Genomic DNA, 26,776 nt, shown 5'->3' on the forward strand with positions numbered 1-26,776 from the left:
ATTGAGATTATGGATCCTTAGTGCTGGGCTGCACTACACCTCTGTCATGTAGATACTACATAGATCAGTTTGCTACGATATTAAATTAAAACGTTATCTAATAAACAGTTTTAATAACGCAAAACAAAATAATGTCTAGCTTCTGTTAACAGTTGACCCTGCCTGGTACCACACCTATTTCATTACAGCTCCTCGAACAGAGTATATTTCTGAGAAACCTAGTTATGTTACGTTATCTTAAAACGGGGTGCTTTGCTAAATTGTTTACAACATCAGCAGCAATGAATTGACAAACGAGAACAGCACTGGATGTTTTCATCTCTTATGTCATGTTAAGTATCACCGCTATGTTAGTTGTTTAAATGACTGGTTTGGCAAAGTACTGGGGGCGGGACAACAAGGAAACTTATAAAACTTGCGAGTTTCTCTATAATCCTGGCGTCAGAGTCAAACGAGAGGCATACGTTTGTGTGCCGTAAGCAACGGCAACTGAAAGGGTTACTTCACCATCCGCATAGTTTGGGAGTGTGTATGTGGGACAGGGCAAAGTCAACATGTCTACTTCATCTTCGCGGCTAACAACAGTTATCTTTGTTTTGTTTTGCCTTTTTTACATCACTTTTTTGCTGCTGGGGGCCCTGATTGTGTCGACAATCGAGCAGCCATATGAGGCACGGCTGCGGGATGAGATGCGAGTACTTCGGTCTCAGTTTGTGAATGCCAGTAAAAGTTGTTTGGATGATAATGCCCTGGAAACGTTTTTGATGCAGGTGTTGGACGCTAACAAATATGGAGTATCTGTATTGCGGAACGCGTCAGTCAACACCAACTGGGACTTTGCATCCTCATTCTTTTTCACCGGCACTTTAGTAACCACAGTCGGTGAGTTTTCGGTAGTGATTGAAAACCTATTGGAGAAGCTAGGCACATTAAAAATGTGCACTTGTTATGGATTTAGTCAAGGGATCAAAAAGTTATTGTTGTTTGGCAGGGTTGAGGATTCGTGTACATTTTTTTACTTGAGACACCACCCAGTCTTCGCTTTATTTTGTAACTAGAAACTCTTGTGTGCCGTGGTGACATAAATGTCAGTGAACGCCTTAGTACTATTACTGTCTCTAAAAATACAGTTTAGTATGCGACATTTGGATAGCTCCCTTTTCAGGGAACAACCCCCATACACGTACACGGTTCACAACTTTTTTGAAGTTGTTATTGTATGGTTTAGTGCCTTTACTTTAACGTGGGGTTTAGTGCCTTTACTTTAACGTGGAGTACCCAAGTAAACTAGTTTTAGTTGGTCACGCAGGGAAAGACTGATTACAAGAGTAACATAAAATTAATTTGGTTACTTGGAATTGCTCATTGCACAGTTTTTGTTCCCTTGCTTTGTACAGCTGGAGTACGAAACTGTTTCTTAACTTGTATTAAAGAAAGCGTGCACCTTTTCCTCCTGCTGGCAAGTCCTTTCCCTGTGCATGACCGGGTGTAGTATAGTAGTTTTCACATTGCAGTCTTATGTTCACTGGCTTGTTTGAATCATCTTTGGCTAGCTGTATGAAGGCTAACTTAATTTTCATTACTTTGCAATAGTTTCTCTTCAGTTGTGTAATTTTAGTTTTCATGTTGATATGTACTTTTTTCAACTTTTTGTTTAGAAACTAAACATTCTCACATTCAAAACCCAGTTTGTTCACCTTCTTTGACATTGCAGATTTTTGTAATTTGTAAACACTGCGTTTTTTTTATTCTGCAGTTTATCTCTTAAGATAACTTCCTCATAATTGAAGATTGGTTAAACAAACCTTGTAGCTTTATTTAAAAGTTCCTGTGTATTCACTACTGATGCTATTAAGTTTTGTTAGCTAATATGGCCCCTTTTTAAAAGATGTAGGCTGTGGAGTATGTGTGAAAAGATGCGGATGTAATTGAGTGATTGCTTGGGTCCAGCTAGTTAAGATTTCTCTGTGCATGTTACAAACTTGCTGGTGTGATGTATAGAAAGAGAAGGCCACCCAAAAAGGACAAAATTCTAGTTTCTTTTTGTATATTATGAAATTCTAGGTAGTTAGCGGTATAAAGGATACTAACACACTGGCTCAGCTAGTTTACACCTTTATTAATTTATCAGTAAAGGAGTGTTTCTATATGAACTAGTAAGAGTTGTGATGAAAACTGTAAAGTATGTTGGTGAGAAAAATGTTTCATTTTCGTTAATAGTGTAAAATAGATTAGAGCACAGTTCATTATTTATTGGCATTTTTGAAAGGGAAAGTGTGAGCAGTGCTCTTCAGCAGAGGCTTTGGGAGAAAAGCTCCATTGTACAGACGTTACTGACCTCTTACAATCCTGTCTTATTCATGAACAGCAAACTGTTCTAGTCGCATATCCTTACATCAGTTACGCCATTTACAAACTGTTTCAATTCATAAGTTCCATGAGTTGTATATGAATGAAAACCAAAACAATTGAGATACAATTAGAACAGTTTAAAGGAGGAGAGGAGGCACAAGCGCAGAGCCATTTATCTGTCAGGTGCTTCAGTTGTCATTTGAAGTCTTTCAGGCTGCAGACTGTTTTTACATGGAGTGGGATGGTATTCCAGCTCTTACCAATGTAGTGTGAGTACAGAAAGTATCCTAGATTAAGTTTAGTTGTGGAGAGGGATTTCCCAGTAGAGCACAGAGGCTTCTTAGTAATGTAAGGTTGAATGATGAAGTGAAGAAATGGGGGATTTTTCAGGGTTGTGCAGTAGGTTGAAGGCTGTAATTGAGAGTACAGTAGAGAATTTAGTTTCAGCAAGTTTAGTAGTTAAGGCATTGTTAGTTGGCTACAACTTTGGCTACCTTATTGTAGTATTGTTCCAGTTTTGTTGAGAGGAATTGAGATTGGTTAGGGTAGGAAAGACATATAATGGGGAGAAAAGAAATGGTTATGATTAGTTTAGCACAGTCAGGTAGAGTGTCTCAATTTGTATAAAAGGTATACAGCAAGGTTGGTCAGAGTGGCCTCTGTCTGTCCATCTCTAGATAGCCTAGCATTTTGGAGCCTCCTCACGAAGGGCTTTTCATCCAGAAAAAAGGAGGTCATTGTCCCACTACTCATCCATCATTAGACCCATTATAGAGTACAACACCCCGTTTGGTATGTACCTCACAAGACATCTACAACAGCTGGAAAGGCCACAGAAATACCTCCCTAAAAGAATCACAGGCCTAAAGCAGATGCCATATACTAACAGTCTAAAAAAAACTCCAGCTATACTCTGTGGCATATCGTCTACTCAGAGGCTATCTCTGCTTAACATACAAGGCCATGTCAAACCCTGAGCTGTTGGACATGCTTCATTTAAAGAAATCCCAATCCCTGAGAGCCACACACTCCAGGGATCTAAACCTTATCACAATGAACATAACATGCTGGAGGGATAGGTTCCTGACCCAGACACACCATACTCTTAATAGATTGCCCATACATATCAAGCAGAGCGCCTCATTGGCCCTCTTCAAAAGGAACCTTGATGATTGGATGGGAGATGGGAAATTCACCCCGGGGATCATGTCTGTCTCCCTGCTAGACAGGGGCCTGGAGAAGTAAATATTGTGGGAAGAAATATCCAGGGAATTGTTATGGCTAGGCTTGCATAGGCCCTAGGGACGATAGCCTAGTACCAACCTATGAAAATGCTGGTGTAGTACCTGTATCTGAGACACTGGGTTATGAGTAAATAAAAAAAAAAATACAATTAAAGGAGTTTATCCAGTCCTGTGCTTTTTCTCATAAAGGCATAAAGGAGGGTATAATCCCCACTTTGTGGATATGGGCACATTTTGCCCAATGACCTTAGTCTTTGGTCTTTGATTGTAGCTATACTCTTACAGCGCCCAAGCTAGCTAGCTGTAAACACTTTTGTACTGTTGTCTTGAACCATGGATGCACATTTTCTTATTGTCTCTGCAGTTAGTTTGGTGATATGGGCATCCTGAGGTAGGAGTTTTATGTTTACAAACAACCATGTGAGAGATGTAGTTATGCAATGCAACTGAAGGGAAGGATCTGGCATACAAGCACTTTTAACTCTAAACATGTTGCAAATAACACTTGCACTACACCTACCATACATGACATGGTCCAGACATGCACAGTCTCATGCTGAGGAACTTGAATGCAATCTTCCAAACCTCAAAATCCTACCAGACATTCTGCTTCAAAATCCTGAGTCACTCTTACTAAAACAATGCCTACCACAAAGCACACAGCCGCATCACACTTTCACCTTCCAAGCCTGTAATGCAACCAGTACGCAATCAATATTTTGTTCATGAGACCCCATTATCGGAGAAACAGATATCCTAATCCAGGAGAGTCTGTCAGTTACCAATCCAGGAGAGTCTGTCAGTTACCAGGTTGCATTCTGGTCATTGAACTAAAAATACTAGTATGACTTCCTAGTCCATATGGGTATAAACCTTTGTTGTACCTCCCTAGACTGTGTTTGAAGAGACATAATGTAGCTCTAAGAATGTCCTAGGCTGTTATCAGTCTAACATTGAGTGGCATTCTACCTTCGAGGATACCACCACAATATGAACAAAGGAAAATTGGCTTTTGATGTTCACAGATGCAGTGTTTGTCGACATGAAAGAATATGGTCAAAAGTCTGCATTGCTATGCTAGGTATGGTCTTCATCAATCTCCTCTGGGGTCTTGAATATTGGTAAACGTTCTCCCCTGTAATGCTCTTTAGTTTTGCTAACCTGGTAAACCTTTTTATACAGCAAAACCCAATCAAGGAAATCTGAAGGTGCCACTGATTAATGCCAGGAATCTAAAAGAACTCCTCTTGCAAGCTGTCCTCACTCTGGAGAATGTAGATGACTGTGTGTTTGCTGGGATATGGTTTAAAGCTGTGGAGTGCGCTTGGCGGTGCAGGCCTATAATGCCTTCCACACAGACCACCTACCGCACAGGAAGGGGAGAAAAGGTGGATGTCTCAGTTTGTATAAAAAGCATACAACACGGTTGGTCAGACTGTATAATGTACCTCTCTACGTCCAAATTGCTATAGCCCAGTGCCTCAAAGTTCCAGGGCTAGCTGTGGTTATTGGCGTAACTTTATTTCAAAGGGGACAGCTTTATGGTCCAACCTGACCAGGGAGGACATAGCACGGGGGAGAATACAACATTCTATTGTGTTTTGTGAGGGCCAGGCACAAGATTGCAGTGCCCCTAGTTTGTCTAGGGACTAGCTGGTCCAGGATGTTTTGTAAATAGTCTAGAAAACTGGGCCTTCAAGTTTTGAAGTAGTGGAAGATTCCCATTTTATAGAGGTATTTAAAACCAGTCCCGAATATGGTGTTGGACTAAATAAGGATCGTTTCTAACACATTTTAATGTGTTTTATAGATTTCCTTATTCCTAGAGGAGAGCTTGTGTGGAATTGTTCGCATAAACCTTATACAGTCGCATAAATGGCTGAATAGAGACAGCGATACATACCAGGGTTAAGCTCAAGACAAACTCTAAGCCAGCCTGATGGAGAGCGCCAGCATCAGTAGGTTGTGTTGCAATAGGAAGAAAATCAAGGTGAAAATTGGGAGGGGCAGTGCCCAGCAAGATAATTTCCTCCTCAATTGTTTGTGTCTTTTGGCTTTTTCCTGGTTAGGGGTCACCACAGCGGAACTCCGGTCCACTAATGATTGGCAGTAGAGTTTTACGTGCTGGCTTGCTGGGCCTAACGCACAACCTTCAACGAAGGAACGCCCGTTCACGCATGTCACCACACAGAAGATGCTCTGAGGATCGAACGGGCAATGTCTGTGAGGCGACAATGCTACCTCTAAACAAGAAATGCAGAGGGTTAGTCAGTTTTACCAAAGTCGTATTTGAGGCAGCTTCTCGGGCCAAAGTCAGCCACACAGCTTTCTTCAGGGGGTCTACTTTAAAACATTGAAATTTCATAACATTGAAATTCAAAACACTGAGACCATAACATCGAAATCCCAAAACATTGAAAACCCAAAAATAGCAAACTGAACTCAAAACTGCATCATAACATTGAAAACTGCAATGCACATGTAAATAACATCCCTTCCACCTATAATAACACCAAACACACTTTTACTATGTTTCTGCAGGGGCATAGCCCCTCTGCCTCCCCCCACACTCCTGTAAATGAAATATGCCAACTTCAAGATCGCACTACAGTGGAAAACAGTTAATTTCCTAACCTCACTGGCATGATCACCTTACAGAATGTAAACATAATGTCTAAACTGGGTCTATATTAGATCATCAAACACTTCGCTGTTTTCAGTTCGATATTAAACCATTCGAACGCTGAAAATAGCGAAGCTGCAGATAACCAAATTTTTTCCTGGGGAAAGAATTCTGTTAGTTTCTGTGGCTTTGCTATTTTCAGCTCTGTGGTGGAAAGTTGCAGGTTGGGTTCAGGTAAGTGTGCGATTGTGTGGACGTTTGGGTTAGAGCGGGGTATGTGAGTTAGGGTTAGGGTGCGGGTGAGAAGTGTGCGATAGTGACAGACCTTGGGGTTAGGGTTTGGGTTAAGGATAGTGGATAGATAGTACTGTATGTACAGTTTACTGTATGTACAGTTTAGTGTAGGATTAGATGTAGGATTTTAATTGTGTGGATTGCTATATTTTTTGGTGTGCTTGTGTTGTGTGTGTTTCTCAGAACAGTGAACTTTTTCCCAGGGAAAAAATTTGCTATTCTGAGCTTTCAATGTTTGTAGATTTCATGGTTAGAAGTTAGAGGTTGTTGTATTCGATGTGCTATTTCGTTGAACTGATATAGACCCGTCTAAATTCACTTATCTGTATGGCCTAAAAACATGTACAGATTGACAACACCCCCCCCCCACTTCTCCCAGCACTTCTCTGAACACTAACTTAACTTCATAAAAGCAATACATCCACATGTTTACATTCTGTATGGTGATCGTGTTAGAGTGGGGTTAGGAAATTTACTTTTTTTTTTTTCCACTGTAGTGCAATTTTGGAATTAGTATATTTAATTTATGGGGGTGTGGGAACCAGAGACCCCCACATCGGGGGTGCAGGCAGGCTTGCCCCCCTGCAGAAATGTAGTAAGTGTTTGTTATGGGTTGGTGGTGGTGGTGGTATAGCTGGAAGGGATGTTTATACGTGCGTTGTACTTTTCAGTCTTATGAAGCAAAGTTTCACTGTTCTGAGGTTTCGTTTTGTTTTGCATTTTGGATGTTATGGTCTCAATGTTTTGAATTTCAATGTTATGAAATTTCAATGTTTTTAAAGCAGCCCTTTCTTCAGCTATGTCCACAGCCTCAAAGGCAGTTACACACATGTGCCATACTAATTATTAATGTAGCCACCTATACTGAGCTGGAAGATGCAACAAATCTACTGGCTGACAAATTTGACTTCAGCTTCACTCCCTCACCCTTCAACACCCCTCAGGAAATGGCCACGAGTATAACTTCACCTATCACTAGGGAATAGGTCCACAGTGCACTCACCAGGGTCAAAAATGCTGCCTCAGTGGCCCATAATAATCCGATTCCTCGAATAGCACGAAACATGACCTTTTGGGACTACTAGAATCACTTTTTAACTGTAGCCTCCAGTCTTCATGCCAGGTGAATGGAGGATTAGAACGGTCATCTCTGTACTTAAGGGTGGGTTGCCTGCAGACCCTGGCAACAACTGACCCATTAGTCTAGTCTTATGCAGGACCATTGAAAGAGTAAGAATGGAAATGGGTAAAAGATAAGAGGACACCTTTACGTACTTGATCCAACCTGGTTTGGTTTTGTCAGGGGTAGCTCATCAAAGTTGACCAGGCATAAGGTCACCAGAGCAGTGGATGAGGAAGTTGTGCATACTGCCTGCTGTGACTTGGCCAAGGCTTTTGGTACAGTACCCACTCGGGCATTATAGAAACTCGTACAGTTGGATATAAACTTTTCAGTAGCTGGATCACAGAACCCAAGAAGTTAGGATTGGAGAGTCTTGCCTCCACAGAGACCAGTCACTGTCAGAATCTCCAGAACACCGTTCTGAGCTGGGACTGCTCATTTTTTGGGCATCTGCTTCTATGCAGTTAAGGCCAATGTGAAGGCCATCCAGCTGACCAAGATTGCAAACTACTGTAAACGACTAGGTGCAGTCATGGAATTTCCAAATGACACACACACCATTTTAGAAGACCTGACCTAGATTTAATAACTGGTTCTAGAGCCACAGTGCAAAACCCAGTGCCAAGAAATGTATAATGGTATCCTCTGGGAAAATGGGTACCCCTAGAACCTACAGCATTCATAGGCCCCCCCCCGGGGGAAATCCAGGTAGTCGGGGACTTGGGGAATGCGTGTAGACAATAACCTGCCCTTTGTCTGCAGTAGTAAGGAAATTATTTTGTGTTTCCCAAATTATAAGCAAGGGAATGGCATCTACATCCAAAGATGCCATTGACTTGACAAAGTACAGTGGAACAAAGTAGAGCTCCCTTTGGAATGCATCTGACCAGGCATGTTCAACAACTGGAATATCTGCAGAGACTCTTCACAAAAATAACAGGAAGTTGGAATCAACATGTCTCTTGAAGACTCTCTCAAAGCCCTTTCCCTGCACTGACTTCAACAGACTGCTGAGAAGCAATATGTGCCTGACCTCCAAGGTATTCTGTGATCCCACTCTGGACCTGATGCCATTTGTTTTGTAAACGTCCATCAGAATTGCCCAATCTATGGATCTAAACCTTTGCTACAACACACATAGGACATGTTGGAGGTACAGATATGTCTGAGACTGCCCCTGCTCTGGAAAAAGGCTTCCCATCCCATGTGAAGCAGAGGTTTTGTCTAACCCAATTCGAGCATAACTTGGGCCAGTATTGGAAACTTGCGCTGGTTTGGCACCTATGTCTCTACAGAACAGAGGCAGCCTATGAATGTTACACCACCCAAACCTACATACACCCCTTAAAATAACCTTTGGTATCAAAATTGTCAAATATATTTGGGAAACTAGGCTTGAAAAGGCCCCAGGGTCATTAAACCGAATATACATCTGAACCTGTAGAATGCAAAGGTAAGTGTAGTAGGAGCTGCCAATAGTAGTTTTGGACTGTTTTATAAAAGTATGTGTATATATTTCTAAAACTGTGATTTAAATAAAAGTGGATAACATGGAGTGCAGATGGTATGCACACAGTTTGTATGTCATAAGATGACTACTTTTTAAACACCATCAGATTCCAGAAAGTTGTGTTGAATTGGCATTTTCTGGATTTAATTGAATATTTTACACTAAAAGTAAAACATGGGTTATTTTTATGGTTCTCTGGGAAGACTGTATAGAGCTTTGTTGAATGGTTATTTAACCAGCTTTTTTCCCATTTAAAGGAGTTCCTAGGGTTGACCTCTGGTGCTGTCAAAAAAAAAAAAAAAAGTGACACTCCAGTTCCAGATAGAAATGGCATTTCTTTTGCACAGCACTTGTATCTGCAGATAGGCTGGAATGAAAATTGCATGTTTTTAAGGTCTCTGTATTAAGATCTCTTTGTATGCTTGATTGGACTAATTTGGAATTTGGTAGCAGAGTCTGACACACAAATATAAACAGTAAGATTGGAAGAATATTGCAAAACTTCGACATGTTACTGCGTAAACAGACTGCAGAAGCTGGTCTTTCGGAGTTCAAAAGTCTAAAAGGTGATGTTTGCCTTTACCTTAATTAAAAGCACTTTTCATGAAAGCATTTGGATTAAACATAATGGAGTAATTTACAGGGAAATGTAGTGCATAAAATGTAGTGAATGGAGTAAGTTTATACTGACATCTCTGCTTTGTACCCCCCCCCCAATAATCGGAAATGTAACAACGTAACAGACATTTAATGTTACAAAGGGGCAGAACACAAGGGTATATGGAGTCCTGAGCCCTTGCTGTGTTGTAAGGTTTGATTCAGTTTGTCTCCTTTTGCTCTTCTGATTAGCTGCACCCATTTAAGGCTGAGCTTGTGAGTGTGTGTGGGTGTTTTTGTATGGGATTGTATTAAATGCTTGACAGACTGGATGCCCTCTTCATACCTTTTATTAAAGCATGTGTTGTGTTGACCGGATAGATATCTTTCTGATGTCTGACTTGGATTTCTTGTTGCATATTCTTGCTGTTTTTGATCCTTCCCCAGTTTGGAGTAAAGTGTTACATTTTAATTTCATTTGTTTTCTGACCGCTTTTTGCTCCCACCTTTTATGAAGTGGTGTCGCATCTACTTGCCATAATTTCTTAAGAGTTTTCATTATGGGTATTTCAGGAAGTACATTTTGAGAATCTATCAGGGACATCTAAGGAGAGAGGCGGCATCCTATAGGTCAGATGTCACTGTCTTATTTCGCCTATCTGTTCAATTTCAGATTTCTAAGTTGTGCTGGAGTCATTCTTGTTCCAGATGCAGACATTCATACCCAACCCTCTTCCTCGCATACTCTAAGATTTTTTAGAATGCTGTGGCTACCAAAAGTTTACACACACCTGTTAAAATGCCATGTTTTTGTGATATAAAAAATGAGACCACAATAAATAATTTCAAAACTTTTCCACCTTTAATATGACTTATAACCTGTACAATTCGGTTGTATTTATTGACCGGGAGAATCTAACTGGACACAGGTCTGTTCAGCTGAGGCCCGGGGAGAAAAGCTCCACATTAAGTATTACTTGCATTATACAGTTAAAACCATAGCATTTAAATAGACATTAGTCCAGCTGAGGACACAAGACAAAAATAAAACATAGATGTAAAATAGCTGTAGAACATAGTACAATTTTAAAATATAGTGACCTATACTAAACATGGTTACAAATGTAGTTTGAGATTTATCGGTGAACAATTGATACAATCTGTTTTTTGAGGTACATAACAGCCATTAGCAGTTGTTGCTACAAGAAGTTAGTATTATGTGGTAGGTAGCTGGGAACATGAGTATGCAAGCTTGCTTAGAGTAGGTTGTTAGGGGGCCGAGAGAGGTAGTGGGTGGGTGGAGTGGATGGTATTGGGGGGCTGAGAGGTAGTGGGTGGGTGGAGTGGATGGTATTGGGGGGGGGTTATCTGCCAAGTTGTGATTTTATTTTGAAGTGGATTCAAGAAGCTAGAGGTAATTGAGGATTGGAGGGAGTTCCAGAGTTTGGCTATAGTGCAGGAGACTAATGCTTCTCCAGCAGAGTTATTGGCTCTTGTGACCTGTAGGAGGTTTTTGTGGCTGGATCTTAGTGGTCTCATAGTTATGTAGGGTCAGAGTAGATTCTGGAGGGATAGGACTTATAATGGTTGGTTTATTAGTTTGTGGGCGAGTGCTAGTTGGTACCATTGAAGGAGATGGGGGATCTCTAGCCAGCCCAGTTCTGCTAGTGAGATACAGTGGTGAATATGGTATGAAGCCCCTGTGGCAAATTTGGCAATTTTGTTGTAGCAGGTTTCGAGCTTATTTAGATTGCATTGTATAAGGTTAGTAAATATTGGAGAGGTGTAGAGTAGGGTAGAGATAAGATGAGAATTTGCTACCGAAATTTTAGCTCCTTTGGTAAGTAGTTGCAGATTTCTATGTAATGCTCCTAGTTTTTTGTGCACTTTTTTAATGGTCATGGAAATGTGAATGTCAAAGTTCAGTTTGTTTATTTTTATTTCTCCTCCTAGTAATTTGGGGTGTTCTGTAGGATGGATGGTGGTATTTTGCTGTGATAAAGGGAGAGCTGTCTAGGGTAAGTTTGGTGGGTTGGAAGATTAGTGATTTTGTTTTGTTTGGGTATTAGTTGGGCATCTGATAACCAAGTTTCAGTAGAAGAAAATGCTTCCTGTCTGACGTTTTGTAGTTCAGGTAGGTGTGGGCTGTGCAGATTTGAGTCATCTGCATATTGTATGAGTGTGCCATGTGTTGTGGCTGAGGCTAGAGTATTTGTGAAAATAGAGAAGAGTAGGGGTCCCAGGATGGAACCTTGGGGGAACCCCTATGGAGACTGGTAGTTGGGGGGAATAAGTCGTGCTGCCAAACACTGCTTGTTGGCAGTCAGGTAACTCTGAAACCAGTTGATCGGTTGACAGGATAGGTTATTGAGAAGAGATTTGTTTGTGTGGGACCATGTCGAAAGCTTTAGAGAGGTCTAGGAAGGTTGCTGAGGAGAGAGAGAACCTGCATTTTTATTTTGTAGGATCGTGTTAGAGAAAGAGTAATGTGGTGGTGGTGCTATGGTTGGGTCAGAAATGGTGTGTTGGAGAGGAGGTTGTTAGCAAAGAGGTAATCTGAGACTTTAGAATTAATGCACCTCTAGTATTTTGGAGAGTGTCGAGAGAATAGCTATGGGGGCGGTAACTGGTTAGATCTGTGGAGGGGCCTCCTTTTGTGTAGGGGAATTGTGTGAGACTCCATAGTGTGGGAACATAACTTTCTGACAGAGATCTGTTAATTATGTGTGAGACTTTCCATAGTGTGGGAATGTAACTTCCTGACAGATCTGTTAATAGTGATACTGGGTAGGCCAGAGCATCAGCTGCAAGGTGAAGGTATTCACTTGGGGAGGTTGTCTGCTGCTAATCTGGTGGGTTTAAGTTTAGTTAATAGTGGTTTTATTTTGGAGGTAGGAACCAGAGAGAGAGCTAGTGGGGATATTAGTTGTAGCTGAAAAATTGAAAAATCTGTTGGGGGGGGGGGGGACTAAAATAGAGTAAGCTGGTTGCATAAGTGTGCACACCCTTAAACTCTGAAGCATCTTTTGAATTAATTACAGCATTCAATCTTTGGTAGGAGTCTGTCAGCATAGCACATCTTGGCAATATTTGCCCACTCTTCCTTGCAAAAGCGCTCCAAATCTGTCCGATTGCGAGGGCATCTCTTGTGCACACCCGTCTTCAGGTCACCCCACAGATTTTCTATTGGATTTGGGTCTAGGCTCTGGCTGGGCCATTCCAAAACTTTAATTTTCTTCTGGTGAAGCCATTTTTTTGTTTTGGATGTATGCTTGTGGTCCTTGTGTTGAAAGGTGAAATTCCTCTTCAGCTTGCTAGCAGATGCCTGAAGGTTTTGGGCCAAAAGTGATTGGTATTTGGAACTGTTCATAATTCCCTCCACTTTGACTAAAGCCCCAGTTCTAGCTGAAGAAAATCAACCCCAAAGCAGGATACTGCCGCCACCATGCTTCACTGTGGGGATGTTTGGTTTTTTTTTAACTGATGTGAAGTGTTTTTGCCCCAAACTTACCTTTTGGAATTGTGGCCAAAAAGTTCAACTTTGGTCTCATCAGACCATAACACATTTTCCAACATGCTGTTGCCTGGCTTGGATGTTTCTGTGCCAGAAAAGCTTCAGTCTTGCAACCCTACCCCATATCATAGACATGGAGAATAAGGGAGGTTGTTGTCACATGTAGTACACCACCAGTACTTGCCAGAAATTCCTGCAGCTCCTTCAGTGTTGCTATAGGTCTCTTGGCAGCCTGTCTGACCAGTTTTTGTCTTGTCTTTTTGTCAATTTTAGAGTGATGTCCACTTCTTTGTAATGTCACTCTTGTCCCATATTTTTTCCACTTTTTGATAGTGTTTCATGGTATATCCAAATCTGTGGAGATTTTTTTTTTGTACCCTTCTCCTGATTGATGCCTTTTAACAATGATATCCCTTTGATGTTTTGTAAGCTCTCTGTGAACCATGGCTTTTGATGGAGCAGGCAACAGAGTATATTTTTTGTGGTCTTTTTTTTTTTTTTTTTTTTCCCCTCACAAAAACCTTGTATTTTGACAAGGGTGTGTAAACTTTTTATATCCACTGTATATGGAGAAAATGGTGTTCTCTGTAGATATCAAGGGAGTCGTAACATTCACTTGGGTATAAGTGCCAGATGCTCGGACATTACATTATTTATATAAAGTTGAGGGGTGTAAGTATCTGTACAACATGGAGGCCACCCTGCCACCAGTGAAGATGGTCTGTGAGCATTATACACTTGCCACCAACACTCCATACCCAATCAGGATATGCCAAGGTCGTTTTAAAAGTCACTTCCTAAGCCTCCTAGAATCGGCAAGATAAAGCTTCAGTAGAGATCTACAGATACTGTTCTGCCATTGCCCAACTGTGAGTGAGCAAGTCACTTAGCCAGGCACTGTTTCTGATCTGAACCTGAAAAAGGCCTGTAGAGATCAGTGCTCTACCCCTGAAAGCAAAATAAAATAAGTACACCACCATCTTCTCGCACAGTAAACAGTCTCCAAAAATAGGTCTAGGAGTGTTCCTCCTTGATGAGCATATTGACTCCTTTTCAAGACTAGACCAGGACAGGGTGACAGTCTGTCCTGCACCAGGATCTGTGATATTACAGGGGCTGTTCAATAATACTGGGTAGATATTTCTGTGACCTCGTAGTATCCCATGTAGTTGTCAATAGCTTGAGGAGCTTAACCCTGGTCATGTCCAGAGGTGCTGGATCTCAGTATTCCCATATCAAATGCAGGTGAGACTCTTGTCGCATAGAATGTTGCTTGAATAGAAAGAAAAAAAATGGTTCCAAAAAACTGGCCAAGTACTTGGTGTCATTCAGTGGTTTTAGGCTGTCATCCTGGGTTGAGACAGTAGATCAACTTGCTTTGCAAAGGATGGCCTGCACCTCTTTCACAATTAGTCAGAACTAGAAGCCATGGAAAGTTTGAGGAATTTGTTTCTAGTTTCTACTTGTGAGAGCAAATCTGCTTTTAAATTGCTTCTGTTGTTCAAGTCACTATTCATTGTGTATAGGGTGTGAATAACTGCTACTTTCAGGGCTATGGCCACTGGTACTGTCTTGGAAGAGATTGCATGTCCCTGTTATCAGAACCTTCCAGATGAAGGGGTGGGCGGTATTAAATTATCCTTTGGATAGAGATTTAATTTTTTGTCCTGCTGCTGCAGAGATGATCAGAAAGTGTGATGAAAGGGATAAGCTGTTAAAGGGATTCTTTAACTCCAGTTTTGGTTTAAAAAAAAAACAAAAAAAAACAAAATAAATTTGTCTTGACAAAATACAGGTAAACAGATGTTTAAGCAAAAATGGTAAGGGGTCTCAATAGAAATTCTGGAAACTCCCCAAACCAAGAACAGTCCAATAAGTTAGAATGACTATTCCCCCCCCATGTATCTTTCCTTTAGAAATGGCCAGGGGCAGTTACCGCAAGTTTTCTTAGACTGGATTTACTCGCACAACAGTCGTGTTTGATACACCCAGACACCAGTCGCCTTCAGTTGACTGCCTGGATGGTGGGGTTTTAATTTGCTTTAAGCACCTGTTTGAGGACGTGCAGCCGATACTAATGGAGGCACGAAAGCCTACTACTTGAAAGTCATATTAGCAAATGGAAAAGGTTTTCTAGTCTGTCACAACATAACCGGCACCCATTTACAGCTAGTTCTGTTGCTAGCCTATGGCTTTTTATAAAGGTTCATTTGTAAGCCATTTTAGTATGTCTGCCCATGAATCTTCTGTTTTAGTCCGTTCTCATGTCAGAATTTTTTTGACAGGGGTTTTGCTTAAGAGGCTTCCAAGTAAACCAGTGACCCATCCTTGGATCTTAATTTTTTGATAGAGAAGTAAATACGTGGTCTGTTTATACCAGCTAACCTGGCTGACTTGTTCTTAATATGGAAAACAGTTTGATTGCTCTGACCTTTGCGAGTTGCAAGCTGTCAGGAGGGTCAGCCCTACCTCTGTTTCCTCGGGGACAGGGTTTCTTTTGAGAACTAAACCTATTGTGCCTAAAGTGGTATCATTTTAATTTTAAGCTAAATTATCCACCTCCTTCTCATTTCCTGTACCCAAAAATGAGAGAAGGAATCCTCCATACTTTGTCCACCTGCATCTCTGGTACCGTCTTAAAACAAAATCTTTCAGATAATTTGTTCATTTCTTGTGAAATTAAGGGGCAACTTTTAAGTATTTCCAAATGGTTGTCTAAGACTATTATCTTTTCTTATACTTCATGACAACAAAACTAGTCCAGCCAGGGTCGAGGCCCACTGTATCTGGGCCTTGGCTTCATCCGTATGGCTTTTTGGAAAGGCTGGATTGTGGAAGTATTCTTGAACCTGCTACTTTGTCCTCTGTGTATGCTATTACAAGGCACTACAAGCTTGATTCTTTCTCTAGATCAGGCTTTGCAAGGTCCATTCTCCTGGGTCTCTTGGACTCTTCTTCCTGCTCCCAAATGTAGTAAACTAGGGTAATCTACCTGTACGGTAAGGCTACTGCAGCAGTGAACATTCTACTGTTATGGTATTTTTACTTGCATACAAAAGACAATACAGTTGTATTGTAGATTCTTGATTCATCTTTGATAGTAGACGGAAGCATATCTGAGACTTGCCTCTTGTGTTAATGATTTGTAGTTTTCTTTTTTGTTGCCTCAAGGGGTGTGTCAAATGCGGTCATTTGAGGCACCTTTCCTCATTCTGTAATGTGCAAGTAAGTTTGATGTATTACAAATGTTATCTAGTTGCAGTTCTAATGTTTGTAAAGGACTCTGCATACATGCTGTCAATCCCAGTAGTTAAATTGCAACCTTTCTGTCTAGTATAGGAGCACTGATTTCTTATGGGGAAAGAATGGAAAAAATGTATACAATTTTTTCGCTTTCTGTTCATGTCCTCTTCTCTTGATCTAACCTATTACAGATTTGTTTTAATATTTGGAAAATAAGTTGCCTTAAGTTTCTTGGGCATTTTGTGCATTTAATACTTTTGCTAGAAGGGTAAACTTTGAGTGGTAATTATACTTCCACTAGCATTGTGTATACCGGTTTCATGGCTGAAAAGGGTGATAATACCCATCCATTTAGTAAGTGTTGCACCGAGTCTCTCAAAGATGAGCAAGTAGATGTTCCACTCTATTTTAAGAGTTGAAAGTTTCTTCCCCACCAAAAACAAAGTACATGAAGCAGAAATTGTGCTAGCCAGAAATCAAACCTATATCTGCGTTACTTGGTACCACTGACACTACAGCATATCAAAAATTGTTGCACAGCTTTAAGTTCAGTGAAGAAAGCGAAGATCCTTTGAAGGTCTGAATGTGTAACATTGGTCAGCTTCCCAAAACAAACCTGGCCACAATGACCCGCACTTCAAAACCTGCCACTATGCAGCAATAGGAGCAAAAACAAGTGCATTTAAGTGCTTTTGTTTATTTTAAAAACTTCTTAAGAGACATTAATACACATTTCCAAAACGCCATTTAAATCTAGTACATACAACCCACTGCTTCACCCAACAGTAGTTGTGTATGAAAAATGTGTGAAATTGATATTCATAACCTTTTAGGTTGGAAGAGATGTGGTTATGGTTCTAAAAACCTCTCCCCTGAAAGAATATGGTGTGATTTGGGAAGACACGAGTCATGAAGCCAGATAAGGGAGGGGAGGTTTGGTAATTATGGATAAGGGTGGATTGCATTTAATAGAATGATCCAAATTGTTAGATGGTACTTATGAATTGTCCTCTAGAAATGAGTTTAATATGGCACCATCGTAAGTTGAAAATTGATTTACATATGTTTATAGAAGGTGATATGATGAGTTAAATTTTTTATAGTCTTCCTCTCCTGTTGTACCAACAATTTTTGGCATTCCAAAAAATTGCATAAGGATTTGGAACATTACCTATCCTATAGCTACGTTTTTGGGATATACATTTGGGAACGTCCTGTTTTGTTCAGATTTTGAAACCAGGGGATATTATGGATGTCGGTGTTAAGCTTGAAATGGATTTAAGTGAAGCTCTGGTTTCCAATATGGGTGAAGTAATGCATTTTAATACTGGTGAATGTACGAGCCATAATAATCCATATAAAGGGGCTTTTGTTACATTTTACAGTGATAGTACTGCAATTAAAACCATTTTAGGGAATATTTAGATCATTTTAAGAGGATAAAAGTATAGGGCAGAAGAGTGAAAAGCCACAGGTGATCTATAGGAGAGGTTGTAATTTAAAAATAATTTTAGAGAAGTGCATCATGTTAGTACAAGAACTTTGAGGCTGGGTAGGTGCGGTCACTTTTCATCTAGTGGGGTGGGGTGGTTTATGCATCAATGTGCCAGCAGAGTGTCAGTTACCACATAGGAAAAGACTGAGCGAAGACTGAAGGATCGCATGTGCAAGCACATTAAAGATGTTAAGTAAAAGGGAAGAAATGCTTTGGCCGAACCTATAGTAGAAAATCCACGGCATAGCTTTAAATTTTTTTTTTACTCAAAGTTGAAATGAGTGAGTGTGGGAGTCCTTGGCCACTTATTAGAAAAGTGAACTGCAATGGCAGTTGTTAAAACACTAGTGTGTGGCCTGGGTTAAGTGAGTACCTGTCTGTTAGTTGTATCTTAAAATTAAAGGCTTGCCTAGATAGGAAATTTTTCTTATTTTATTTTTATGGAGATTTTGACATTTATAAATGTGGTTAATAGAAATTGTGTAAGTTCCCTTTTTAAGAATAATATTTTGAGGGGGTTTGGCTATCGTGTGATGTGCTGGAAAGGGATATAAATGGTGTTTTGGAATTTGTCCCTTCTGAAGAAGTTTTTAAAATAAACAAAAATGCTTAAATTACTTTTGTTTTTACTCCTATTGCTGTGTAGTAGCAGGTTTTGAAGTGCAGAGTGCATCAGAGTCACAGTAGCAAAGTTTGTTTTGTGGAGTTTGGTTGCAACATTGGTAGCTTCCCTACAGGGGTGAGTGGTGGTAAAATGTTTTTCGGTGTCTGAACCTTTTGAAGTTTGTTTTTAACTGAGGAAGCTCTGTAGGCACACTTTTTTTTTTTTTTTTTTTTTTTTCCTCCAGTGGTGATGAGTCTGGTTTCACTCCCTTGCTGCAAAAAGTAAGTCTGATTAACAAAAGAGCATCTTTAATCTAGAAACATAAAATATTACTTCAGATATGTTTGGAGTAAACAAAGGCTTTGCAGATTTTATTGCAGGTTCTATGAATACCACACTACTTTACAGTATCTAGACTTTGTTTAATGCTAATTTGCCTTTTTGTAATGAGATGTGTCAAGCCCAGACTGAGGGCTATTAAACCAAACCCTGACATGTTTATTGAGAAGTGAAAATCCGTTGGTCTAGAAAATCTGCACGATTTTGTTTTACAGTCTTTTGTATTTTCCTCCTTCCTTGTCCTTTGCAACATTTGAGGAACTTTCCTTTGCCAGGTTTAGTTTCTGTGGGGTTGCATGACTTGCAGAGATGATGCTTGGCCAGAGACCTCAAAGACACTTGTCCAGGTCCTGAGGCATCTTTTCAGCATTTAACAGTATGAAAGAGGCTGGCTAAAAATTTTAAATCTGATAATTGCCTTGAGGTTTTTGGAAACTTCTGCGAGCAGGCTGCTGCAACACTTGATATAGTCAGTAATGACAAATGCCTTGGTTGGAAACGGTTTGTCACTGGCATAGGTTCTTGTTGACAGTATTTCAAATAAACTGTATTGGCAATAGTGCAAGCATTTGAGGCTGGTTAGGGATATGTTGCCAATTTCGAAAGGAGTTCCCTGATATTAAACTACCTATGTATTGCAGTGCTGACTTCTCGAGGTATAAAATGGTTGAGATAATTTAAGGTGGGGTTCCTATCAGTGTAACTTCGAACCTTGTATGGTCGAGACCATTAAGTTTGAATTTGCAGAACTTGGAGCGTAAGGGGAGGTTTCTGTTATTCAGTGTGGTGCGATCTCTGAGTTGGTATATAAGTAGCTGGGGATGTGGGGGGGCACAGGGAGGATTGTCCCACCCCCTGCTTACGACAGTTTATTTTGTTTTCTTTTTATCCATAGCCTACTTCAAACAGGATGGTTCAAACATTCCTTATTCAAAGTTATTAAACTTTGACTGTGATGAGCACTTTGCTTTCACAGTTTTTTGACAATAGTAAGGCATGTATGATTCAGATGGAAAGCATATTAATGGACCAATCTTCTTTTGGATTGGGTTAGCCCCATTAAGCATCTCTTTTCAGGATGGACCTGAGGTTGTATTCACAGAATCTAGGGGTAACTTAACCAGACCATTGAGCTGCTGTTTTCAGACCAGTCTTTATCATTCCAGTAGAATTACTGTAAAGTTCCATGCTGCTTTTAGGGGGACTTGGTGTTGTCCTAACTCAAACTTTCTTCCTAGCATTGTTGCCATCATGGGCTGTAGTGTTGGAACCCGTGACTCCCATGCCAGTTCACCTAGTATTTGTTCAGCATCCCTCAGAACAAATGGGTCCTTTCTGTCCACCTAGTGTTTGGTAGATCAGCACTGGCAAGCCACCTGTGGCTTCACAGGCTAATTTTGTGGCCCAATGGCAGTTGGCACCTACTTCTGCGTCACTGGCTTATTGTGGGGGGGGGGGTGCAGGCTGTGCTGGTGTATTCAGATGCAGTTGTCCCCTTTTCTTGCATATAAATTTGACAACCTTCAGATCACTTGCAAAAAAGAGTTAGTAAGATCTCCGATCCTTCCTCTGAAGGAAGGTGACTGGTTCACACATCTGCCTCCTCCAAAGGACCAGTGGAGAAAAGTAGGTGGTTTTCCCAGAACTTGTCTGACAGGTCTTCTGTAGTTTCACCAAGCACCATCTTGGATTGTCCGTTCTTTTTTTCAGTACTGATGATGCAGTATTTAATAAAGACAGTGGCCCTTTTTGTCTGAGAAAAATCCTAATGTTTTTAGACCCACTGCAGTACTGTAGGGATTGAACCCTATTGGCAGATGAAACGCTCTCTAGCTGTTCTGAGGAGAAACTTCTTCCTCTCCATCCCCCTTAAGTTATTCAGGGCTCTGGATAGGTGGTGGAAGTAGACCATTGTGGTAATCTCATCATGTCCCAGAAGGACTGCACTCTTTCATGTAAATTTCTTTTATTTTCACAATTGAGTATTTTATACTGCCAAAGGCTTAGCTGGCGATCTGGTAAAGTTTATCGTTTAGGTTTCTACATTTCTTTAGTGTTAACTTCAGCCATGAGGGAGCTGGTTGTAGGTGGTCAGGGCAGTATGCTGTGGTGTAGCTGTGTATCACCACTCCTAGTGTTTCACTACTTTTTGCAGTGGACAGTAATGTATACTCTTAAGGAATATGTTCTTATTGGGCCATAAATTGACAGCTTCTTCATGGCATGCAAGAGGAAGGACGGTCCCTTTTTCTTGCATTCCCCTTCAGCAGCAGGAGGCTGATCAGTTAATTTCTCTAACACCAGATAGCAGTAACTTCAGTAGTCCAAAGACGCAATTCTTTCCACATTCTCCTGGATGGCGAGATCCCTGTTTAGGAGAGCTTCCTGTCCAACTCCTACTGTGATCTTTCTCTTTAAAGGTGGCTGGCATGAGCTTCTCCTTGGACTACTTTCAGTGGTGCCAGACATGTAAGGAGTAGTAACAGATGTCCTGGGAAGTGGGTACTTTGTCATTAAATGGAAAGAATGTCTACTTTTGCCACCCTTGCCATTGCATCAGAGAATAGAAGTTGGGGAAACCAATGCAACAGCTTATAAAAACCAAACTGGAAAGCTGGCTCTTGTCTTGGAATTGAAAAAAAGCTATTCAGGAGGCTCCAATAGACCACAGAGGACATGGGTTTTGTTTCGTTTTAGTGCCTGAAGATGTATGACTTCATGTCATGTCTGTATCTGTGGACACGCACAGCATTGTCCCTGAGGTATGTAAACTGAGAGTATACTTAATTTTATCTGGGCTGTAGTTTAAAGTTTTTATTTAGCTTTTTATTAAGAAATGGCTCATAGTTGTGGAATGACAAGCATCCAAATGCATTGTGGCACTTGCATACCAGATGCTTTAGTGCATCTAGCAATGTCTTGTAAGAACAAGAACTCTTCTGCTTGTAAGCAGATCATTAGTTTAGTTTTTTTGTGGTTGAGTCTCTGAAACGTAGAATGTTGTACTTGGAGAAGCATCACTTGTGTTCTCCCTTATTTCTGGGGCAACACTCATCTGGCTCATTGTTTTATTACACACCTGCTGCTTGACCTTAATATGTATGCAGTTATTTTGGGTTCCTTCCACATACTCCTATTGCTAATGTTTGTTGTACGGTTCACTGCTGCAGTAGTCTTTGTACCTGGGGATTCAGCCTCTGAAGGTCTGATGTCTAGATCTATTTCCAGTGCTTTGCTCAGTTTTCACTCTAGACTAGGCAGACCTCTCTTAAAAGTATGTTAATATTTTTAAGGTACAAGTTGGGCATACACCTGTGCCCAAGTTCTTTCTTGCCAAAGTTTATGAACACATCAATGTGCAGCTTTTGGTGCCTCATTAGTCCATTGGTTTATCCTGTTTTCCAGAGTAGGCAGGACTTTGGGATACAAGCAGATCTAGCTTGCAGCTGACTGTGTAGATGGCTTGTCTACCCCTCCTCTCCAGATGAATAAGGCAATTGATGCAGTTTTTAGTAACTGTTTTATTTAGTAGTCTCAGACAGATGAGTGTTCTTGCAGTCAAATCTTATGGTTTCACTGATTTATTTATTTTTTTTTTGCCCTGTTTATAATGGCTTTGTGAGGCCAGGTGTTTGAATTAGTGGAGCTAGCATGCACATAATTTGAATAGGTCAAAGGGCAGTTAATTGTCCTGAGGTAAAATATCTTATTTGAATATGTCCAAATCTCCATCAGTGGGATGGGGTATCCACACTGGGTAATCCTCCCCATCCTCTTACAGTGCTTGAGTATTATCATAACAAGACAAGTCCAACAGTGACTCTGCCTGTTCACGGCTAATCCTCTTACAGTACTTGTGTTTTTATCTGTTAATATTCAAGAAGTCCACCAGTGATTTCAGCCTGTTCAAGCAAGATTTATTTTTCTGTGTTTAAATGAAACCATGTGTTTCCAGAGTAGACTGAGCACACTGTTGGGGAGAGTTTTGTCTGCATAACTGCATTACCCGTTTGGCAGGGAGGTAGGAATGCATAAAAGGATTTCCATATTTTAATCTTATTGTCTGGAGATGAGGGTGTGACCCATCTCCTACTCAGTGTCCTCTTAAATAAGAGAGCTACAAAAACTGCTAACTCTACCTCCTTAAGAAAGAGGGATGCCAAGTTGACTACCACCATCTTGTTGGTCAGGTCTTCTTTTTATAGATTAACTGGCTAAAAAAAAATACAAGCTGACTTTAACTCCCCTTAAGAGAAGGAATGCTGGGAGGCTGACAACACACTGTCTTTAAGGTGAACTCTCATTGGGTCTGAAGCGCGTGCACAATAGCTGATTTTTTAACACTTGCATTACAGACTCTGGCAATGGCATGCCCTGCCATACTGAAACCATTCCATTTGGTGCAGATGTTTCCCTGTAGTCCTATGTTCTGCCACACTTTGACATTCTCGTCTTTGCCTGTGAAGACATCCACAGAACTAAGGTACATGTTCAGGCTGCTCACCAGTGTCACCCTAGGTGGTCACCACTTGGAGGTAGGACCAGGTTATTCACATCCTGTAAGGCTGCTTGCACTGTATCTTGCAAAGCCTGCAGTCTTTCTCAGAATAGCCTTTGTCAGTAAGGAAACCCTTTCCTCTTGGAATTTTTCACTGCTGAGTCTGAGGCAGATGAGTTGGCCCATCACTCCTAGGTGCAACATTATCTGGAGCTGGCATCTTGAGAATGGCTGTTTGCTTAGAAGTGTCTGGTCCTAGGCCAGTTCTAGTAAATAAATGACCAACATAAGTAACTTCAAATGTATTTGCATGGATTGAGCTATAAGATTCATTTTATGTGCCCTTTCTAGAACTTTTCTGAGGTTTGTCATGTTTGGCTTCACCATGACCTCCTAGTATGTTGTCTACTATAACAGCATAAGGATGCCCAGAAAAAAATTGCTCCATTGCTTGTTGAAAGACTTTACTTGCAGAATTGATCCCAAATGGCATTCTCAAGTCTGTACCTGCCAAATAGAGTACTGGAAGTAGAGAACAATTATTATTTTGTCCAGCTGAATTTGCTAAAATGAACTCTTTGCATTTGGCATCAGGGCTGTAACTTCAGCTTTGCGCATTGGATGATGTCTTTGTGGTTTTTTTTAAACATTTTGTTCAAATCTCGTGGGTCAGTACATATTTTGAGGTAGTCTGAGCTACCACCACGGAAGATGCTCATTCAATTGGGAGTTTCAGCTGGACAAATCGCACCTTGTCGCACCATTTTATCTAGCTCTGCTTAGACTCTGTCCTGCATGGCTATTGGAACTTTACGTGCTGGCCTGGTAACTGGACTGACTTAATGGAGTACACAGCTGGAAGTTTGCCTTGTCTTAGAAGAGATCAGCATAGGTAGAAAAAAATGTACTGGGCAAAATTAGAGTAGTGGTCCTTTTAAGCTAACTTGGTGGACTTCCTTATTAAATGAAAACAGTCCAATTTTCAAACTGAGCCGTAATAATGACTGGGCTTGTCTCTTGACCACATAAAATAACTAGTTTCTAGCTGAGTAAGATGAAAGCACTACTACGCCTTTGGTTTGAATTTCTTCGTCTCTGTAAGCAACAAGCTTCACACACCTTGCCAAGTCAAGCCTTTTGCCTTTACACACTAGCAAACGTTTCTGCTGACCTAACACTGGATTGGAACCTGTATCGGCTTTGAGCTCTGTGCGTTTGCCATTTATCCAAACGGTACAAAACACTTCATTCTTTCCCCTTAAGTCTACTGCGTTGACCGTTATGAAGCACTGACACGCCATCAACATAGTTTGGTTTTAGGTTGCAGCTTTCTAATAAACTCATTTCATAAAATGTTTTCTTTTAATAAAAGAATGTGTGCCTTTGATTTGCAAAATCTTTTGAAGTGATTCCATTTATTGCATTTGTGACATTGCTGCTAAACCTTTTTCCCTTTTTAGATTCATGACTTCCACCACAGTTATGACAATTGGCAATGAAATCTGGTTGGGGCCCATGTTTAGAGTTTGCTCACTCGTGCTTCATTGAGACTGTGCGAACTTTAGAATTTGCTGGAAAGTTCTGAGGTTTAACATTGAGTGCTGCAGGGGTTACAGTTGCTGCCATGTGCTTGCGCCTGTTTCTTTTCATAATTTGCTGCATACTATCAACATGAGCTTTATCATGGTGCCTTTTTAGAGCTATTCTTATCTGTGTGCATTTTCTGCGAGCTTGTATATCTGACCAATCTCAATGGCCGTATTCTAAGTTAAAACTCTTGTCACAAAGCAAAATCTTTCTCACAGCATCATCTTTAATACCATACACAAGTCTGTCTTTCATCAACTCTTCCCTTAAATAACCAGATCTGCACATTTTAGCCTTGTTTATAGTGTGTGTGTGTGTGTGACAGGCTTTTGATCTCTTCTGTAAAATAAGTGGCTTTCCATTGTAACATTTGTCTGGGGGTTGCACATTTCTCTCTCATAAGCATTCTGTGTTCTCCCTTGACTCAGCCAGTACAACAATTTGAAGGTTACCTCCATCCTGTATAGCTAGCAGGTGCATACACAAATGTATGCTCCCTTCTATGGCTTCTGACCCAGCTAAATAAGTAGAATTAAATGCCTTTGTACTGCCATCTTTATCAGAAAATGCAGGATGTATGAAAATGTCATACTTTTTCTCACTCCATTTTTCCCAGCAATATTACTAACACAAGTGCACTGGGTTTTTGAAATTTGTCTGCATGCCCACAAAGTGTACACAAACACACTGAAAATATGGCCCTTGTAATTATGTATGAACTGTTCTGTGAGCTTTTAACATTCAAATGAACAGCAAACTCTTTGAAATACTGTACTTTCCGAACTATGCTCTGTAATGGCTGTGTTCTGCAAAATATGCCTTGTAATGGTTGTACTTTGCAAAATATCTTTACTGTTGTACTGCAGAAACATGCAAACACTTCATACACTTCTGATAACTCTTAATATCTTTGCTTAATACGTAAAATGTGCTTTGTGAATGTAATTTCCCTTTATTTTATGCAATTCGGACTTTATTTCAAACCTTTTTCCATAGTTAGAATATTTATCAATATTGTATGTATACGTATCAGTTTTTGCGAATATCATTTAGAACATTCTGTATGCCCCGTTTTTTCATATTATGCAAAAAAGAAATGGTGCTGAGCAAGTTTTAATATCTAAAATTAGTTTGACCTCTTTCAGGAAATATACATATTTTAGGAATGATTCAGTCCTTTACAATAGCTGTGTGTCTCTTTCTTCTGGATTCCATTCGGACAGTCACTTGTCCTTCTTTAACATTGAAGACAAGCAGGTGGGAGGTTCAATTTAGATGCTTTAATACATAGAAACTTAGGATGGATAGTAGCATCATTAAATATGAACGAACTGGTTAATGACGGACCTTGCATGCATATACATATGCTTGCATCTCAACAGCCAACTACAAAGTGGTAGTCTAGCTTGCATGTGCTCTGTATTTATACACTTTTGTGCAAGCCTTTGGATAGTTTCTTAAAGGTATATATGCACACTAATCTACATTCTGCTTTTCTGCTTCCCCCACCAGAGGCTGTATCATTTTTTGACCTCATCAGGACGAAGAATTACCTTAAGTGGGAATTTGCGGAGCTCTTTTGTGCCCATAACTTAGTGCACCGGAGCCAATGTTTTTTGCTTTATTCTTCAAGACCTCAGGGGCTACCAGTATCTTCAGAATAATCACTTGAACATGACTCCCAACCCTTGATAGAGGGAGTAGTGCATAACTAAAATAAAACTTCAGGGGAACTCCTTTATGGCATTGTGTT

At 40.4% G+C, this 26,776-nt stretch overlaps 1 protein-coding gene across 1 annotated transcript in view; it reads left to right on the plus strand.

Moving 5' to 3' along the window:
• Positions 1 to 423: 423 nt before the first annotated feature.
• Positions 424 to 26,776, plus strand: part of LOC122798425 (potassium channel subfamily K member 1-like) — a 201,824-nt gene continuing 175,471 nt past the window's right edge. The window contains exon 1 of the mRNA XM_044067351.1: positions 424 to 882. Coding sequence (XP_043923286.1) covers positions 555 to 882 — 328 coding nt within the window. The 5' untranslated portion in view covers positions 424 to 554. The remainder of the gene's footprint in view (positions 883 to 26,776) is intronic.

Source organism: Protopterus annectens, chromosome 1.part0 (genome assembly GCF_019279795.1).
Source record: "Protopterus annectens isolate FY-2018-M chromosome 1.part0, PAN1.0, whole genome shotgun sequence".
Classification (NCBI taxonomy): Eukaryota; Metazoa; Chordata; order Ceratodontiformes; family Protopteridae; genus Protopterus; species Protopterus annectens.